The 20,634-nt window shown below is 36.6% G+C and overlaps 1 protein-coding gene across 1 annotated transcript in view; it reads left to right on the forward strand.

Annotated features, from left to right (window-relative positions):
* The window catches only part of cacna2d3a (calcium channel, voltage-dependent, alpha 2/delta subunit 3a), a 248,553-nt gene that overhangs the window by 141,297 nt on the left and 86,622 nt on the right, over window positions 1-20,634 (forward strand). Inside the window, exons 15-17 of the mRNA XM_058785501.1 lie at window positions 10,566-10,637; window positions 10,907-10,987; window positions 19,289-19,363. Coding sequence (XP_058641484.1) covers window positions 10,566-10,637; window positions 10,907-10,987; window positions 19,289-19,363 — 228 coding nt within the window. The remainder of the gene's footprint in view (window positions 1-10,565; window positions 10,638-10,906; window positions 10,988-19,288; window positions 19,364-20,634) is intronic.

The raw sequence follows: 20,634 nt of genomic DNA on the forward strand, positions 1-20,634 counted from the left end.
CAAGAAAAAAACATTGTCTTATATTCGGGGCAATACGGTATATAGTGAGTGTGTGTAGTGTTCTCAGAGTCTGAGCTATTGTTGAGTTTCCAAATTCTCACTACAACCCAGCTCAATCATCCATCATTTTACAGCCCATTTAGTCCTCCAGAGACATCGAGAGAGCAGAGTAAATAAGGGAAGAATATATATGACAGTTTAAGCTGATTTGTCTCTCTTCCACTGGTCCGCAGCTCATTGCCCCATTTCCGACGTCTTGTGAGAATGTATGATTGTGACTTTCGGATGTTTATAGATCATGAATTCATCAAATGAGTTATTGTGGATGTGTATTTGTGCATGAATCGTGCATATGCATGTGTGTTGCTGCAATCAGGCAAGCAGGCTGTGACGTTTCTGATTTAGGTACAGATGATGAAGCTCTTCTCCAAGTCAGTCTCTGCCATCAGTCACAGAGTCCCTAGCAGCTGAGCCGCATCCATCCACACCTGAGCATGAGGTCACATGATCTGAGTGCACATGAGTCTCTGCGTTCAGAGATTCGTTACCATTTTATCACAGATTTCACATTATTCATGTGAAGTTATTATAGTGTACTCTTTATTGATTGTGTCCACTATTATATTTGCTGTTGCAGTGTTACCATAGGTAATTCTTTATTATAGTTATTTATAACTTGCATAATATACAGCTCACATAATATAAAGAGCTTTTTTAAATTTAATTATTTTTTAAAAGATATGGAATTGATCTTTATTTACAAGGTTAAAAAAAATAATTTAAGCTTGTTAAGAGTGATCGCAGAAGCACTGTTTTTTTTTTTTTTTTTTTTTTTAGTATTTTGACATTCTAAAGTTCATCACAGATTATCAGGGTGGCTAAAATGGGAAAAAATGGGTCAAGCAACAAAAGGATCTAGTATACTATAGACAGTTTTTGCAAAACCTGAAATACACTACCCTATAGGTAGTTTCCAAATGAAACGTACCTGTACACCTAGTGGCAATAAGAGTGATTTTTTTTTTCTCCCGTACAGTTGATGCTACAACAACAACAACAACAACAATAATAATAATAATCCTAGGGCCTGTTTCATAAAACAAGTTTATCAAATAAGCCAGGCTTATTTCAGTTTGTCTGACTTATTGTCAGTTTATTTGATTTCGAATAAGTCAGACTAAATTAAATAAGCCTGGTTTATTTGGTAAATGTGTTTTATGAAACAGGCCCCTATCCTTATTCCGATAATGATAATGTCACAACTAGCTTAGCACTGTGACAAATAAAGGGAACAACAAGAGTTGTCTGAATTACCTAAATATGTGTTATTGCAATAAAAAGCAAAAAAAAACAAAACCAAAAAAAAACAACAAAAATAAATAAAACGTCAGTAAATAGAAAAGGCATGTCCAGCAAAAAAAATAAAATAAAAATGGTGTAACTAACTGATGAACATCCATAGTATGATGCATTATTGGAGAAAGTAACCAACTAGTCATGACTGTTTCCCGAAATCATGTCCGAACATCCCTCAGTTGAACTATGTTGGTTCAGCAGTATAAAGGACTGCCATTATCAACGTCATCGCAGCAGCGCAGAAGAAATAATATGCAAGACATTTGCAGAAATAAGTTAAGAAAGCCATTTGATTGAATTCTAGTACATGCAAAATAATTGCAATGCTCGGGCAAGCCGCTATAGAGTTGGTGTCGCTATAGAACCGGTGAATGCGGTTTGCAGGTGTCATAGAAAGAGAATGATGTGCGCCAAATCAGTCGCTCTAGAAATCGGACGAAATAGCTCAACACGAGAGCCAAAGCAAACGCAAGGATGGGTGCTTCTCAAACGGAAGGCTGCATCCTACCAAGGCTGCCTCCTTCCGAGTTCAGTCCTTCAGAGTCTTGTGGGCTATAGAGTCCTCCTCGGCATTAAATGCTAGAATGAGTCGGACTTGTAAGTGCACATGGCTACGTCACATACACCACCCTCACTGTCACGGCACGAAAATACTAATAAAACTTTATACTTTATATTACAAATCTTTAAATTATTTGGCTTTCTGTTAATGTAATAAAATGAATCACAGCTGTCTTATCAACTCCAAGGGCCAGTTTTACTAACAGCTTGCGCCAGTACTGTCAGGATTTACTAACAACGCGCAGTGACGAATTAGCGCTGAAAAGGCGTGGACACAGTTATTTTTTTGCGCCTGACCTTATTGAATATGCATTTCTATGAGTTTTCCACACGTATTCATTTATTTGGAAAGAACACATTATCCGAACATATCGTTTGCCAAGCCATGTTATTTTTAATTTGCTTCAGGAAATAAAAGACGACTTGGAGTCACACAATACCAGCTCTATCAAAACCTATTGCAACCCTTCATTTTTTGGGTTCTTTTCATTTCAGTACAACACAAAATATAACACCAATCCAGACTGCAGCCATACCCCTCACCCACCAACCCACCAGGCAGACCCACACTGTGCCGAGAAAAACAAGACACTACAGTGGAGAAAAATATAAAATGCAATACCCAATCACAAGATAAATAAAAAAATATATACACAGATTCAAAATAAATTATACATCAAAAAGAAGAAACAAAAGTTTTTGTCTTTGCCCCATGAATACGAGCTGTTGATAGTTCCATAGAAACAATGTCAAGCAAAGATAAGCCCCATACACATCTGGTCATTAAATGGGGAGGAACCCAGCGACTGACTAACATTTTCTTTGCAGCAGTGAGAACAACTAAAAGTAAGTTTCTCTGTTGCGGAGACAGAGCCAATTCAGAAAAGTTATTTAAGAAGAAAAGATCTGGAGTCAAAACCACATCCGTTTCTAATAGGAATGATATGTCATGAGCAAGCTGAGACCAGAAAAGAGAAAGTGCAAAGCATTCCCCAAAAAAATTTAAATATGTACCGAGTGCCCCCTGCAGACATAAATTGCAATTTGGGGAAGGTGACACATGCATATAGAAGCGTTTTAAAGGGGACAGATAGAGTCTATGTAGTAATTTCCAATGGATCATCTGATGATTTGGGTTTTTGAGGATGATGTGATTGTCTCCCAAATTTGATCAGAAAATAAAGTTTGTAAGTCACCACTGATATCCTTAGACCAGATAGTTGTTATGGATAATGGTTTGTATGATTGTTTGAGGAGAAAAGAGTAAATAACTGAAGCAGAAATAACAGAATTATCAGTGGGGAGAATTACTTTTCGCAAGGGATGTACAGGTAATTGTGCATCCCAGGGAACTCCATATATGCGAAGCGCTGACCTAATACAAAGATGCATGAAAAAGGAGGTTCCTGGTAGATTAAAAAGAGCCTTAATATCTTGAAATGATTTCAGGCCTTTGTCATCATAAATGTCACCAAAGGAATTTACTTTACATTTAATCCATTGTGGAAAGTAAAATTGGTTTTTACCTGATAAAAAATTATTATTATGGAACAAAGGTGAATGATGCCACCTCAAGTTTGGCTCTATCTTCCTGGTCACCGTTCTCCAAGTAGAAATAAAATGTGTTATGATAGGACCTAAACGAAGTTTACATTGTCTAAGTGAGACACCAGCAAAAACCAAATGTTCTATATTGTGTGAAGAAACAAGAGATTCTTCAATAGCCCACCATGAGGTTGACACATTTGGTTTAAACCAGGCTGACAGTGCACGAAGAGTAAAGTAGTCAGCGTATAATTAAAAAATTTGGAAAGGACCAGCCACCATCTGATCTGTTACGCTGTAAAGTAGATAATTTAATTCGGGGGCGTTTACCGTTCCAAATATATTGAGAGATTACTGAATCAAGTTTTTTCCAATATTGTAGAGGAATCATAGAGGAATAGAAATTAACGCGAGGAAGGATGTTCATTTTAACAACAGATATTCTTGCATGGAAAGAAGTAGGAAGATGCGTCCAATTTGCCAGATCTGGGGTGACTTTAGCTAAGTTTTTCTAAAAACAATTTGAGACAATATCCTGCAAGGACGGATAGATATCTATGCCTAAGTGTGTGAAAGAATGCACCACTGGAATAAAACCAGAAAATGTTGCAAACCCAACTCAAAAATTGAGAGGGAGCAGATATAACTTTGTCCAATTAATTTTGTACCCTGATAGATTACTAAACTGATTAAATACATTTAAAACGTGGGGGACCGATAGAACTGGATTATCTAAAAATAGCAATATGTCATCTGCAAGTAAAGATATGTGATGTGAAGTGTTCTTAACGGATATAGGAAGTATAAGTTCTGACTGATGTACAGCTTGAGCAAGAGGTTCTAGAGATAAAGCAAACAGTAAAGGTGAAAGAGGACATTCCAATTGGAAATGATTGTGAACTTATCTGGCCAGTAAGAATGGTGGCTGAGGGATTAGCATAGAGGATTTTAATCATATTTAGCTCTAGCTAAAACATAGGTGATCTAGCACTGCCCACAAATAGTTCCACTCCAAATGGTCGAATGCTTTCATTGCATCTAAAGAGAGTATAGCAGCAGGAGAAATCAATTGTTCAGATGAAGAGATTATGTGAAGTATATCTGAAGCAGAATGAGATTTAATATACCCTGTTTGATCATGATTTAACAAGTTTAGTCATAAAATCTTATAGACGGCAGGCTAAAACTTTTGCATAAATTTTAACATCTGTACCAATTAGAGAAAGTGGGCAGTAACTAGAATATAAAGTAGAGTCTTTATATTTTTTAATAGGAGAGATATAATGGCCATGTTCATATTTTGTGGAAAGGATCCTTGATCGTTTCGAATATTGCATCATATCTAACATAAGTGGCCCCAAATCGGACCAGAAGGTCAAGTAGAACTCATCTAGGCCTGGGGATTTCCCCTTGCTCATAACTTTAATCGATGATTCTAATTCAATAAGTGATAAAGGCCTAGCTAAAGACTCAGAGTCTAATTCTGACAGATGAGGAAGATTAAGAGTAGATAAAAAAGAAGTGTAAGATGTGGGTTCACATTTAGAGTTGGAACTATCACAATAGAAGGAACGAAAAGAGTCATTTATGCTCTTCTGGTCAGTCAGAACCTCACCGGTTTGAGATTTCACCACTATAATATTAGCAAATTTTTCACTATTACGTAGTCTTAGAGCCAGTAAATGGCTAGGTCTGCTACCTTGAAAATAATAGTTTTGTCTGGATCTTTGAATCTTAAGAAATTCATCTCTCTCTCTATATAATAAATTAAGTTCTTTCCTAACAGTTTCAATTTTAGCAATTTTAGTTTGTTTGCCTGTTCTAATGATCAGAGATTGGATTCCAGGTCAGAGATTTTCTTACGGTGAATTTTCTGGCGAAAGGAAGCAAATGATATTGAAAAATTCCTTATGAAGCCCTTTGTTGCCTCCCACAATATCTGTGGGTCATCTACTGAGCCTTTATTGATGTCAATAAATTCACGTAGTTTACTTCTGAATTAATCACAAAAAAAAAAAAGTTGGATCTGGACTACATGGCGCGTAAACTGAGAGAAATGCTATCTTCCTATTCCCAACCATAGTCTTCATACAAGCTATTCTGCCAGCATTATCACCATTTCTATCTAAAATGGAAATATTTAAATTTCTTCTATCAATTATCAAAACACCTTTAGTTTTATTGTCAGTCGCAGCAAAAGAGACCACCTCATAATGTTTATTATTGCTTCTATGAACATCATCCTTCCGCAAATGAGCATCCTGGATTAAAGCAATGTCAACCTTTTTTCGTCGCAAAAGTTATAAAAAACTTGTACGATTATGGGGGCCATTTAAACCATTGACATTACAACTTAGTATATTAATTTCAGTCATTACTATCAAACAAATAAGTGAACTGAACAAATTAAAGTCTGCCTTTAACCCATCCCTCCCTCATCGAAACACCCATCAACATAAAGAAAACCCACCCCATAGAACTTTTACAGACTGGGGTGAAAACAAACCCTTTTAGCTTAATTTAGAATCAAATTCCTGTCGTTGTAGCGTAACAGTTTGAAGAGAAACACTCGCGGTTTGGAGTGATCAGTTGAAGCTCTGGAGTAAACTTGATGCGCATGTTTGATCTCGATATCTTTGCCCGCAAGTGATGGGATCCAGATCGGCAGTGACCGTTTCAAAAAGCCAATTGGGTCATCTTTCTCGGCCCCTTTAGGTAGTCCTAGCAGCCGGAGATTACTGCGTCTGCTGCGGTCTTGTAGATCAGTCACTTGTTGCTCGAGGGCATCCAGACTAGTGATGTGCGGGTCGTCTCATAACCCGCGGACCCCGGTTGGGGCGGATAAAGAAATTGTCACTTTATTTGTAGGGCGGTTCATTAAAAACAAAATAAAAAAAAAATCCATGTATGTTGCGTGCAATTCCCTATAGCCTATATGAAATATTTGGGAATATCTATTTTCATATTTGATTAGGTTTTTTTGATAAGGTTACAATACGAAGGCTACTTAGCAAGGTAACTTGTGTCACGTTACGAAAGCGCCAAGCAGTTCCCGCCGCCAGCCACGACAACAAAAATGGAGAAATAAAAGTGAAGATGGAAGACGAGGTGCGGGAGAAATTGAGGTCGGGAATTTACATCATTAAAAGAAAAAAAGTCAGGCTGCTAAATCTAATATTTTGGACCGGTTCTCAGAAATAGTTGTAGCAGGAGACAACAGCAGTATCGGCTACGTGAAGTGCAACTCGTGTGAAAAAATATTGAAAATGTTTATCATTATCTTGTTATTAATATGACCTGATTTATGGTTCATATTCATAATCGTATGTTGTTGCCAGTTTACAGGGCGATGTTTCCAAGCACTTTCAGGCTTAAATAAAGTCTGTTTTAATTTACATTACAATGCCTAGTATGTCTATTTAATGGTTTCTTTTAATTTTGATGATTAGAGCTTACAGCTCATGAAAGTCAAAAATCAGTATCTCAAAATATTAGAATATTTACATTTGAGTTTGAATAAATGACCATCCCTACAGTATAAATTCTGGGTATCTCTTGTTCTTTGAAACCACAATAATGAGGAAGACTGCTGATTTAGCAATGATCCAGAAGACGAACATTGACACCCTCCACAAAGAGGGTAAGTCACAGAAGGTCATTACTGAAAGGTGTGGCTGTTTACAGAGTGCTGTATCAAAGCATATTAAATGCAAAGTTGACTGGAAGGAAGAATTTGGGTAGGAAAAGGTGCACAAGCAACAGGGATGACCGCAAGCTTGAGAATACAGTCAAGCAAAGCCGATTCAAACACTTGGGAGAGCTTCACAAGGAGAGAACTGAAGCTGGAGTCAGTGCATCAAGAGTCACCACACTCAGACGTCTTCAGGAAAAGGGCTACCAAGCCACTTCTGAACCAGAGACAACGTCAGAAGCATCTTACCTGGGCTGTGGAGAAAAGAACTGGACTGTTGCTCAGTGGTCCAAAGTCCTCTTTTCAGATGAAAGTAAATTTTACATTTCATTTGGAAATCAAGGTCCCAGAGTCTGAAGGAAGAGTGGAGGCACAGAATCCATGTTGCTTGAAGTCCAGTGTGAAGTTTCCACAGTCAGTGATGATTTGGGCTGCCATGTCATCTGCTGGTGTTGGTCCACTGTGTTTTCTGAAGTACACAGTCAACGCAGCCATCTACCAGGAAATTTTAGAGCACTTCATGCTTCCTTCTGTTGACAAGCTTTATGGAGATGCTGATTTCATTTTCCAGCAGGACTTGGCACCTGCCCACACTGCCAAAAGTACCAAAAGCTGGTTCAATGACCATAGTGTTACTGTGCTTGATTGGCCAGCAAACTCGCCTGACCTGAACCCCATAGAGAATCTGTGGGGTATTGTCAAGAGGAAGATGAGAGACACCAGACTCAACAATGCAGATGAGCTGAAGGCCACTATCAGAGCAACCTGGGCTCTCATAACACCTGAGCAGTGCCACAGACTGATCGACTCCATGCCACGCCGCATTGCTGCAGTAATTCAGGCAAAGGAGCCCCAACTAAGTATTGAGTGCTGTACATGCTCATACTTTTATTTTCATACTTTTCAGTTGGCCAAGATTTCTAAAAATCCTTTCTTTGTATTGGTCTTAAGTAATATTCTAATATTTTGAGATACTGATTTTTGACTTTCATGAGCTGTAAGCTCTAATCATCAAAATTAAAAGAAATAAACATTTGAAATATATCAGTCTGTGTGTAATGAATCAATATAATATACAAGTTTCACTTTTTGAATGGAATTAGTGAAATAAATCAACTTTTTGATGATATTCTAATTATATGACCAGCACCTGTTGAAGACCAAGAGGCGAAACCCTGATGTGTTTTCGGTAGCATGGCCGTCATTTTGGGGTGAAAATTCCAACTGAATAACACACAGATACACAGAAATAGACCAAATAACAATGAAAGAGAAGTCAAAGTGGAATAAAAGAACGCAATGTTGGGCAATCCACAGCAAAAACTATCAGTGTGACAGTAAAAATCTTGCCTTTCATCATTTTTTCAAAGACACTGACAGGTGAATATTCACAGAAGTGTAAAAAATATTGTGTCTTTTGAAGTGGGATGTAGCGCGGTCTTATGCACCTGCTAACTTTAACTGTTTTTAGTCTAGTAGTAAATGTAAATCCTTTTAGGAACTGCAGGTCCTAGCCATAGAAAACATAATAATGATTTATATGGATGACACTAAGTTATAATGAGCTTATGCAACTTTACAGATTTACAATTACTGTATTATTATTTACTATTAATCCACTACGTCTGAAATATATATTGTATGTTTTAATCCCCTGGAACACACTACAAACATGATGAGAACATGATGCATTGCTGTCTGTCATGATTAAATAATTAAACAGTTTTGGAGAAAGTGGCTGTACCTGTGTTTTTGTTTAGTTTTTTTTTTTTTTTACATAAAAAGTTTTTTATTTTATTTTATTATTATTATTTTTTTATAACAGTCTTCCTTTAACGGACATTAATATAAGACAATACTGCAAAAACAGTTTACTGTCAAGCTGTTATATTCCTGTTATATATTTATTGTCCAACATTCCTAATTTTTCTGTCATTAATTTAATTAATGTCATATGTTGGTATTAATTCAGTATTTATAATGCTAACACTTGAAATATTTTCAGCCGAAACTGACATGGTTTCTAGAGAGCAAAAGGTTTTGTGAAAAAAAGGGAAGATTTTAAAATAAAATCTGTAAAATAAACTGTTAAAAGGATTTGATGATCACTAGTCTCGTGATTGTACGTTATTGTTCTTTATTCCTTATTCGCAACTATGCTAATTTGCGCTGCGCTTGGTATATTGCGTTGGTCGATATGTAAATGAGGTGTTGCGTCTGTGTTCTTTAATTTGCTCGTTGTTAGTAAATCACCCGCAGAAATTTCCACGGCCATCGGCGCTGTTTTGGAATTGCGCTCTCGAGCTAATTTGCCCTATTTAGTAAAACTGGCCCCAAGACATTTACACGTACACACAGGTGTAGTAGTGCGCAAATATGGGGACGTTTTAGATAACTGTAAAAATAATTTTTGAAAGTATTTTTGAAAATGTTTGTTTTTAAATTATATTATAAGCCTAATAAATAATTTACCTCAATAGCTGCTTCATTTTTTCATTCATATTAGCTATTATTATATTATATTATATTATTATAAATAATTGAACTGTTCTGTGTAAGATTTTTTTAGATGATTTTTAATAGAATTTCTTGGTAACAAATGTTTTCTCAGGTAACCTAAAATGTGCATCATTTAGTTACATCAAGGGTCAAATAAAATATAAATAGCACATTAAAGTGAAAAGTTACACACTTTTTTGTGTGTGCGCTGTACAGAACAGAGAAAAAAAAATAGTGGGAACATTGCACACAGGTGGTGAAGTAAAAATGTTGAGCTAAATTTGACTTTAATATTGTCAGAATGTTATTGTTCATTTACACAAACAAAACAAAAAAAACATTCATTTTTAAAAAAAAAATCACGTTATGCAGAGGGTTTAGGTGTGTTTAATAAGAGTTGGAGCTAACAGAAATGCTGCTGTAACTATATATAATAGATTGATCCATAGAGCAGTACTTCCAACCACACAACCTTGTGATGCCGTTTGTTAATGTATGTTTGAACTGTGGTTTTGGGAAACACAGAATCTTTGCACTACGTTGGTAACAATGGAACTTCTGACCACAGTTGACTAACAATGCTTTTGGGAAATGCATCCTGTAGAGTTCAGCTCCAATCCTATCAAACACACTTGGCTTACAATGTTGGCTAACCCTGCCCTAGACATGTCAAAATAAGAAAAATAATGTCTGAACTAATACCATGTCCACAGTTTCATTTGCCTGAGAAACACGCTTCATTATCAGATTTAAAAAAATAGACTGATCTCAGATTTGCTTTGTGAATTTGTTTAATTTATTTTAATAATTTTAGTGCCAAAGCAGCCTAATGACTTAACCATTTTAACAATGATTATTTCATTGAATGACATTCATCCACATCTTTGTTATGTGTTGTTGTGTATTTGTGTAGCTGGAAGATGCTCAGGGTCCTGTGCTCATGACTACCGTGGCCATGCCTGTGTTCAGCACCAAGAACGAGACTGTGAGTGATGCTAAACTTTGACTTTGATAATGTTAACCAGTGGCTATTTAGTCAGTATGTATGTTTTCTGTATAGCACTCATCAAACTATACCAATAGAGAGAGGAAATATGCCAAAGTAAGAAAGAAAAAATCATGTAGAAAGGTTTAATTGGAAACTGATATTAATTTAACCAATAAAATATGATGAATCACAACAAATATTAAGATATTTTTTTTGCTTTGCTTTTTTGCTTTGATTTTTAACATGCTTGTGTTCATTGTTTTAAGAGAAATAAAGGAATTCTTCTTGGAGTAGTTGGCACAGATGTTCCAGTGTCTGAAATACTGAAGGCCATCCCCAAATACAAGGTACTCAGACAAGTCACCTATAACTGTCCATTCATTAGAACCTGGAACTCCTGTTGATTATGTGTCTAGCATCAGAGAGTGTGAATGAATGAATGAATGAATTAATGAAAATCAACAATTTAGATAAACCTCTTTTTTCTCTCTAGAAGATAGCAATTGTAATTTCATGTTCATTTTTCATGATGTGACATCTGCAGTTTTTCCTTTTTGTATGTGGTGTATTTATAATTGAAATACAGGCTCCAAGTAAGTTTGTGTCAAATTTACCATCTTTCTTTTTTACATAGTCATTAGACTTGAGTTATATCATCGATATGTCGACCATGATTTGTTACTTGCTATTGTGGTCAAGTGGAGAAGAGCCTATACCAGAATAAGATGTAAACTAAAGAAAGATAAACTTGACTTTGCCAGTCTGAGAACCTCTGCCAGGGAATAGGCACTGGAGTGCAAATAAGTCCACCCACCAAAAGGATCACAGGTCCGTTCAATAAAGGGCAAGAGATGTGGCTTCAAGTACAAAAATATATTCATTTATTTAACATACAAACAATCAATCACATCACATCACATCAGTACTGAAGAGCATACCCATACAATGCACACACACTTTATACAACCAATACAAAATGTTAAGTACAGTTGAGACTTACTAGCTGGGAGCTGCTAATTACAGTTATTATCTGTCCTGAAACGTACTTGAGTGACTGAGATGGTCGATAATGAGCATAGTAAGTGTGTTAAGTGCTACAGCTCATTGAACTGCTCACACTTAAAATGAAAGTGCTTCTTAAGGAAAAAAAAAGAAAAGTCTTCCATCTCCCATAGGTCTAGTTTATGGTTGCTGACTAAGGTGCCACAAAGCTAGAGTCCTGGGAATCCAATGTTGAGCTCGGGGCTGTCGAGAATGAGCGGAGGATTTCTGTTTCTCTCTCACCCCCTGAATCATGTGCAGTGTATTTCTCAGGTGGAGTTCACACATGAGGAGTTGTGTTCAAGTCCGAAAGTTCACAATGCAATCTCTGTCAGCTTGTTTAAGTTTTCCTGTTTACTGTTGCTTCAGTCACTAATAATTTTTTGCAGTGGGCAGGCTGGCACTCATCAGGAGTCCCATCCCTTGCGTGGTGATTCAAGGAGAATAGACATGCAATTGATTTGCCGCTTTTGCATGCATTTCATTCTAGAATGTTGTGCAATTCTGCCACAATTCTCTCTGTCTCCTTAATTGCCTCTGGGGATGGAGCCTCTGGCACATGTGTGGCCAAAGGTCATGCTTGTATGCCTACCCACTAGTGCTGGGCAGTATACCAGTTCATACCGAATACCGGTGTTTACTTTTGTTATGATATGAATTTTTAAAATACCACAATATGCATGTCGTTTAAACAACGTTCGGAACACGACACTGTTTGAGAGGCATCTCTTTTCACTGTTGCGCTGTGGCGAGAACACAGCTGTATGTGTTATTAAACGTGAAAGTTCCGAAACTGAAGTTGTAGAACTAGTAGAACGTGATGACACAGAAGAACTTATCCACAATATCCACTGACCACCACAAATATCCACCTGCCCCTGCCATCAGCTCCCACGTCTCTCACACACGAGCGCGACTTCAGCACTAGATTTAGCAACTTTTAGACTTTTTTAGCTGCTTTTTTGGATAAACCTTAGCTATTGTTCAGTTGGAAGATGAAGATGTCGCCAGTGCTGCCCCGCAAGTGCGAGGTCTGACTTTCCCAGCGCAGTGTCGCGTCTCTCGGCATCTGTTCTGTGCAGTGAGCGGCAGAGAAGCAGCACATTCAGTTGGCCGTACTGCAGCAGACTCATCAGTAAATGAGTACTAAACAGCGTTTCCAAGCACCTGTCGCTGTCGCTTACTGACTGTTTGGAATTATAAATATGAGCATAGTTCGTCTGTTAATATTATGCACTTTTTTGTTTGTTGTTTTTTTTAGTTTGTTACTCAGGCAGTGTGCTGAATGAGACAAAAAAGTAATATAGCCAAAACCACCGCATAGCCGCTCTTTAGTGTAGATGCATGTAGTTGATTTTATCAGACGATGTCGCGACTATAAATCAGGTTAGCATGTATTAACGGGTCGTGTTTAGTCACTATTTAGTGTGGAATTTTTCTACAATATTCACTCATCATGACAGTAAAATAGGGCATTCTAAGTAAATCTACTGCAGTATTTACTCTGGTTACACTTTATTTCGATAGTCCACTTTAGACATTCAACTAACTATAAGTAACTTTGTAACTTTGTAACTACATGTCAACTACGTTGATCAGCAACGTAGTTGACATGTAGTTGACATCATCTCTAGTTGACATCATCTCAATCAGTAGAAAATGTGGTTAACACCCGGTCATGCATGAAAAAACCCCCAAAAAAACAATACTGTCACATACTGTGAAACCGGCATAACTTTGAAAAAGACCATGATATAATTTTTTGGTCATACCGCCCAGCACTACTACCCACCTATAAATCTGCATCTGGCAATACTTGCAAGAAGCCTGAGTGTGTCTTCTGCTGGTTGCACCCTCACAATTAGTTCTCCAGTCTAGTGTCTTTCTGAAGGGAACTTTTTTTGGAGATTCTGCTAAGAGTAGATCTACTTTCCCAGGCTCAGGGCACTTGTGTGGCGAAACTGTCTGTTTCCAGGCTGAACATGTTGAAACTTTGGGTTTGGCCTTGTGATAGGAAGGTGGGAGACCTCTGAAGAGGTCTTAAATACCGTTACCATCGACTGGAGCTAGTCTTTTACAGTCAGAGAGAAGCACAAACCTAATGACTGAGTCAGTCCACTACACGACACACTTAACAACTGATGATTCACGACTGGACAACAAACCAACAAATAAACAAACAAAAAAAATAAAATAAATGAATTAAGCCGTATCCACTTATATGGTACTCCTGCATCCTGCGTTCAGTGTGGTCAGCACCATTGGTTATAATGGGCTCTATTTGCGATGCAACATTCACTGCTTTTCAAGCAAGTAAATAACATTTATACTATTTATATTATAACATTTATACATATATATGTATAAATGTTATAGTATAACATTTATACTATATATATATATATATATATATATATATATATATATATACATACATTGTATATATATATATATATACACAGGTGCATCTCAATAAATTAGAATGTCGTGGAAAAGTTCATTTATTTCAGTAATTCAACTCAAATTGTGAAACTCGTGTATTAAATAAATTGGTAACACTTTAGAATAGGGAACACTTGTTCACTAACTACAACTTTTCCCTCAATAAATTCCCAATTTGCTGCTTATTAATAGTTAGTAAGGTAGTAGTTAATTTTAGGTATTGGGTAGGATTATGGATGTAGAATAAGCTCATGTAGAAAAAGGCATTAATATGTGCTTAATTAGTACTAATGAATGGCTAATATTTTAGTAATATGCATGCTAATAAGAAACTAATTAAGAGACCCTAAAATAAAGTGTTACCAATAAATTCAATGCACACAGACTGAAGTAGTTTAAGTCTTTGGTTCTTTTAATTGTGATGATTTTGGCTCACATTTAACAAAAACCCACCAATTCACTATCTCAACAAATTAGAATATGGTGACATGCCAATCAGCTAATCAACTCAAACACCTGCAAAGATTTCCTGAGCCTTCAAAATGGTCTCTCAGTTTGGTTCACTAGGCTACACAATCATGGAGAAGACTGCTGATCTGACAGTTGTCCAGAAGACAATCATTGACACCCTTCACAAGGAGGGTAAGCCACAAACATTCATTGTCAAAGAAGCTGGCTGTTCACAGAGTGCTGTATCCAAGCATGTTAACAGAAAGTTGAGTGGAAGGAAAAAGTGTGGAAGAAAAAGATGCACAACCAACCGAGAGAATCGCAGCCTTATGAGGATTGTCAAGCAAAATCGATTCAAGAATTTGGGTGGACTTCACAAGGAATGGACTGAGGCTGGGGTCAAGGCATCAAGAGCCACCACACACAGACGTGTCGAGGAATTTGGCTACAGTTGTCGTATTCCTCTTGTTAAGCCACTCCTGAACCACAGACAACGTAAGAGGCATCTTACCTGGGCTAAGGAGAAGAAGAACTGGACTGTTGCCCAGTGGTCCAAAGTCCTCTTTTCAGATGAGAGCAAGTTTTGTATTTCATTTGGAAACCAAGGTCCTAGAGTCTGGAGGAAGGGTGGAGAGTCCAGTGTTAAGTTTCCACAGTCTGTGATGATTTGGGGTGCAATGTCATCTGCTGGTGTTGGTCCATTGTGTTTTTTGAAAGCCAAAGTCACTGCACCGTTTACCAAGAAATTTTGGAGCACTTCATGCTTCCTTCTGCTGACCAGCTTTTTGAAGATGCTGCTTTCATTTTCCAGCAGGATTTGGCAGCTGCCCACACTGCCAAAAGCACCAAAAGTTGGTTAAATGACCATGGTGTTGGTGTGCTTGACTGGCCAGCAAACTCACCAGACCAAACTCATAGAGAATCTATGGGATATTGTCAAGAGGAAAATGAGAAACGAGACCAAAAAATGCAGATGAGCTGAAGGCCACTGTCAAAGAAACCTGGGCTTCCGTACCACCTCAGCAGTGCCACAAACTGATCACCTCCATGCCACGCCGAATTGAGGCAGTAATTAAAGCAAAAGGAGCCCCTACCAAGTATTGAGTACATATACAGTAAATGAATGTACTTTCCAGAAGGCCAACAATTCACTAAAAATGTTTTTTTATTTTTTTTATTGGTCTTATGAAGTATTCTAATTTGTTGAGATAGTGAATTGGTGGGTTTTTGTTAAATGTGAGCCAAAATCATCACAATTAAAAGAACCAAAGACTTAAACTACTTCAGTCTGTGTGCATTGAATTTATTTAATACACGAGTTTCACAATTTGAGTTGAATTACTGAAATAAACTAACTTTTCCCTGACATTCTAATTTATTGAGATACATCTGTATATATATACATACACTAGTTAACAACTAGAAATTGTTAATATTTTAATTTTTTTCCAACCTGCAATGAACAAATGTAATTTCCACCACATCTCAATATACAGTTGTTATTTAAAAATAGAATAACTTATGCCACTCAAGAATTGTCTGATCATTTTTGTAACTAGTTTTACCAGTTTTTCCACAATGTACAATAATTATACATTTATCAATGAGATAAATTAACTGCCCTAAGGATCAAATGCTGCACTGTACACCTGTCACACTCTGAAATGTAATATTGGTTTGGGTAAGAGCTTATTAGAAAATAAATATAACTTAAATAACTTGAATTTTTATATTAAGTAGAGCATGATCTCATAAATTGTGGATACATTTTTAATGTGTGATGAGAACTTTTCAAATATTTTTTTAAAATATGTGTGGTGGTGGAAATGACAATGAATTAACGTGAATGTAGAGAAACAGTAGAGATATTTATTAGAAAAAGCCTTAAACTCATCACACTCATTAAACTCAATTCACAAAGTCATTAAACATATCAATTGTACTTTGTAACCATAAATGTCATTTCCACCACAGAGGGCAGTGTGGTGGGAATGACATTTCTGTAGTTTTTTTGAGAACAAAATGGAAGATGGCTTCACTGATTAGCTTTGAATTAATACTTAGCATTTCATGTATGCAAAATACTCTTATTTAACTTAAATTTTTTAGCTTTTTAAAAACACCTTTGAAGGTACAGCATGTTTGGAAATGACGTATAATAAATATATTAACTGATCAAGCAATATTTACCTTGATTTTTCTTCATTTGTTGTTGATGAAAATTTAAATTCCCTCCATGTCCATCATGGAGTCACTGAACATTTCCATTGAAATCACCTAAACAATCTTTTACACAAACTTTTTAAGGGGACAGTACAGTGTTGTGGTGGAAATGACACCAATACTGTGCGACAGCTATATTTTGTATAAAAAAGTAATATTGATAGTGGTCTCACATTAAATACTATAATGTATTTTAATTATTTTACTAGTGCTTAATTCAGGTACATTAATAGTTACCAGACAAGTCATATTTTTAAACTGTATTTTCATTGTTGAACTTTAAAAGTCAAGGAGAAAAATGATTTTGATACCTATAAGGAGGTTGAAAAGTATGAAAAAATCATAATAGAAAGGTAGTAAAAAGTTTTTAAGGTGGTTTTATTGTTAGTTTGACAAAGAAAGAGGAATTTGTCCAAAATTATATGTATTTTTAAAAATATGACCAAAGAACATAAAAGTGCCTATAGTCTAAGAATCACCCATATATATATATATATATATATATATATATAATATACATATTGCTATAGCCATAACATAGCCATAACCTTGGGGTGTAGACCAAGCGGCAACCTCTGTCTTGAAACCGACACGGAAGTGACTTAAACTGCAATTCATCGACTGGCCGCTAGAGGCTGGCTCCAAAAGGGAGTCAATCCCATTGACTCCCCATGTTAAAATGCCTGACTTTACAGCAGAAAAAAGTATGTTTACAGCCTGGTACAAAAAGTGGTTTTGGTCTATATAACTAATTTTGCCCTTCATGACAACTGTGAGGGGGGGTGAATTTTTTTATAACTCATCCGTTTAAATTATATTAAGCCTTAAAGTTTTGCATAATTAAGGGCGTGGACACTTGAGTGACAGGTGGATTGCTGCTGCTGTCACCACCGTCGCGTTAAGACAGGTGTGGTTTCAGCAACCAGCTCTACCCACCTCCCACCTTTTTGCCCATTTTCAATGATCCGGGAGTGACGCGAAGCCAAGATGGTGACGGCCGGCTCTGCGTACTTTGAGCTTCAAAAATGCTCTTCAGAAACCTAACGGGGACGCTAAGGACACTACGTCCATTTTTTTTTTTTACAGTCTATGGTGTAGACTCAAGATAATGTAATAATCTAGTTTTAGCCATGTTTCTGGCAAACAGAGCACATCCAGATTATTATGTGTAATAATTATTTACGATAAAGGCTGCTGTATAGCTGCCTAAACTTTAGTAAATGTTCATATTTAATAATTTTGTCATTTTCTAGTTTGAGATTTTCTATTTCTTTCTTTCTTTCTTTCTTTTTTGAGCAACACTCATATCAATGTCTAGCACACTGCACAAACAGACACAGAAAACTAATCAATGCAACCACATGCAATACTAGAAGAAAGGCAGGTTAGCAATGACACATTTCCAGGTGGTGCAAGTCATATTACGGTATTACTCATCCTGATGATGTGACACAATAATTTTAATGGGAAGCAACAGCCTATTTTGATACACTAGTCAATTGCAGGTGGTATTAGGGAGAGGAACATTCTCACACTGTCCTAACCAGATTTGATGATGATACACAATGAGCGACAGAGGATTCTATTTTTGAAATGGTTTCTATTTCTGCAACATTGCAGCTGACAGCTTAAGTACTGATTGTGTTTCACATGATATAAAATTATTTAATATGGGTTTGAATATCATTTTGTGATGTGACTTACATCACTTTGTGCAGCAACCTTAATGAAAGAGATCATGGATAATTGCCCCCAGATCCTGAAAATAACTTAAAAAAAATAATATTCAAACCATGAACTCTATGTAAACTCTGTGATTGTCTCACTGAGTATGTATTTTGAAAAATGTAAAAATATTTTATAATTTGATTATATCTTTATACATTTTGTTGTAAATGTGAGCAAAATCTCAAGGAAAGTCAGTTCACTCTCCGGCAATATTTGCAAAGTCTCCAGGCAGCTATTTTCTAACATGCTCGACCAGCTCCTATATTTTTTTTTTTAAAAAGAAAGGCAGGACTTGCATTGCTAGAGCCACCCTGGATACACCATATTGTGCAGTACACCATTCACAGCAATACATGTGCATTATCTCGGTATACAGTATACATAGCGGTGTGCTTGCAGAGAGGGCCAGCCCACACATTCTTGTGATTGGCTGTGATCTTTGATTGATATGTTGCATCTGGTGTGGACAGATACATTGCTGGAATCTTATCAAATCACAACTGGTTAGAACATTGTGCCATTCTTCAGAGTGTGTGATTGGACTAAAATCGGATGAGTGCTCAACATTTTTGGTCCAGTTTACTGCAAATATTAAATGTGTAAATTTGTTCATTTTGTAAACTTTTAGCACTATTATAGATTATAGATGGGTGAGGAACTAATAGTCAAACTCACGAGGTCTTTGAAAATGTGACAGTATTTCTGAATTTGATTGCTGCTTCTGGTGTGTGTGTGTGTGTGTGTGTGTGTGTGTGTTTTCACAGCTGGGAATCCATGGTTATGCATTCGCCATCACCAATAATGGATACATACTCACCCATCCAGACTTGCAGCCTCTGGTAATGTATCACTTGTGATGATAATAGCGAAGAAGCAGTCCTCCAGCACACACTGAGGCTGATGGGAGAATGCATCTCATTAGAGTCATTGTGCTGTGAGCCGACAGCTGCATACTGCCTCTGATCAACTGTAATGAGAGTTTGACAGATGATGAGATGGGAACACACTCTACTTACATCAACAGGCATAAGAATCAAAACCTCCTTCATGATCTCGCTGCTGTGAGAATTGTGTCGATAAACAAAGCTGCGAAACTGTCAAACAGGGAAAGTACTCAGGATAAACAGGATCTGTGCAAAAGGGCAATGAAAAAAAGTGTTTTTATATTTATATGTCCTCTGCATGAATCTCACCAAGCCATTGATGAAAATCTAGGTGATATTTCATCCCATCAAATAATTTTTAAAGCCATTACAATTCATAACAATTACGCATGTTCTCATCATTACCATAATGCATCTTCTTTCTTGGTATGGTAATGTGACCAGTTACAACATTTAATTTAATTTGTTTTGTGGATTGTGGTAGTACTTATTATACTCAGGGGCATGTTTAGTGTTTTGGGGGCCCTCAGCAAGTGTTCCCGAGGGGCCCCCCTCGGTGGATTTTGCAATCGATTCTGGGGTAGGGATGGGTATCGTTTACATTTTATCGATACTGATACGATACTTATCAATACAGTTATCCATACTACTCTCTATAATTTGGTGCAAAAATAAATGATGTAAAAAGATTGAGAAAATTTCAAGTTATTTTATTACTGCAATTTACAAATGCCTCCAAGTAAACATAAAAAGGCACATAAAGCACAATTTTAAAATAAAAAGGCCCTTCAAAGAGAGAGAGAGAGAGAGAGAGAGATTTCCTCAACATACCATAGCACAACATATTTGAACATCATGTGCATAGGAGAACAACAGAATGTAATAGAGAATTCTGGCATCTCTAGCTATTTTTATTAAAGAAAATTAAAATATTGACTTTGTCAGAGAGCAGGCGTGATTTCTCCTAACAGAGAGTGTCCCTCTATGTTTTAGAGGGACTTTTTTTACCTCTGTTTTTATATACATGATAAAAAAGGCTTCTTTTTAACATGTAGACTAATTTATAGTGATACTCCAATCAGGATTTTTTAAAGACATTCATTCAGGTCCTGAGTTTCATTTTTGAAAATGGGGTGAATTTCCCTCTTAGGTGACTCTTGTGGGAGGGAGGATTTTTTATTATTATTATTTGAGTGGTGGAGGGGTGAATTTTTAGGCTTTTTTTT

This window comes from Onychostoma macrolepis, chromosome 08 (assembly GCF_012432095.1).
Source record: "Onychostoma macrolepis isolate SWU-2019 chromosome 08, ASM1243209v1, whole genome shotgun sequence".
NCBI lineage: Eukaryota > Metazoa > Chordata > Actinopteri > Cypriniformes > Cyprinidae > Onychostoma > Onychostoma macrolepis.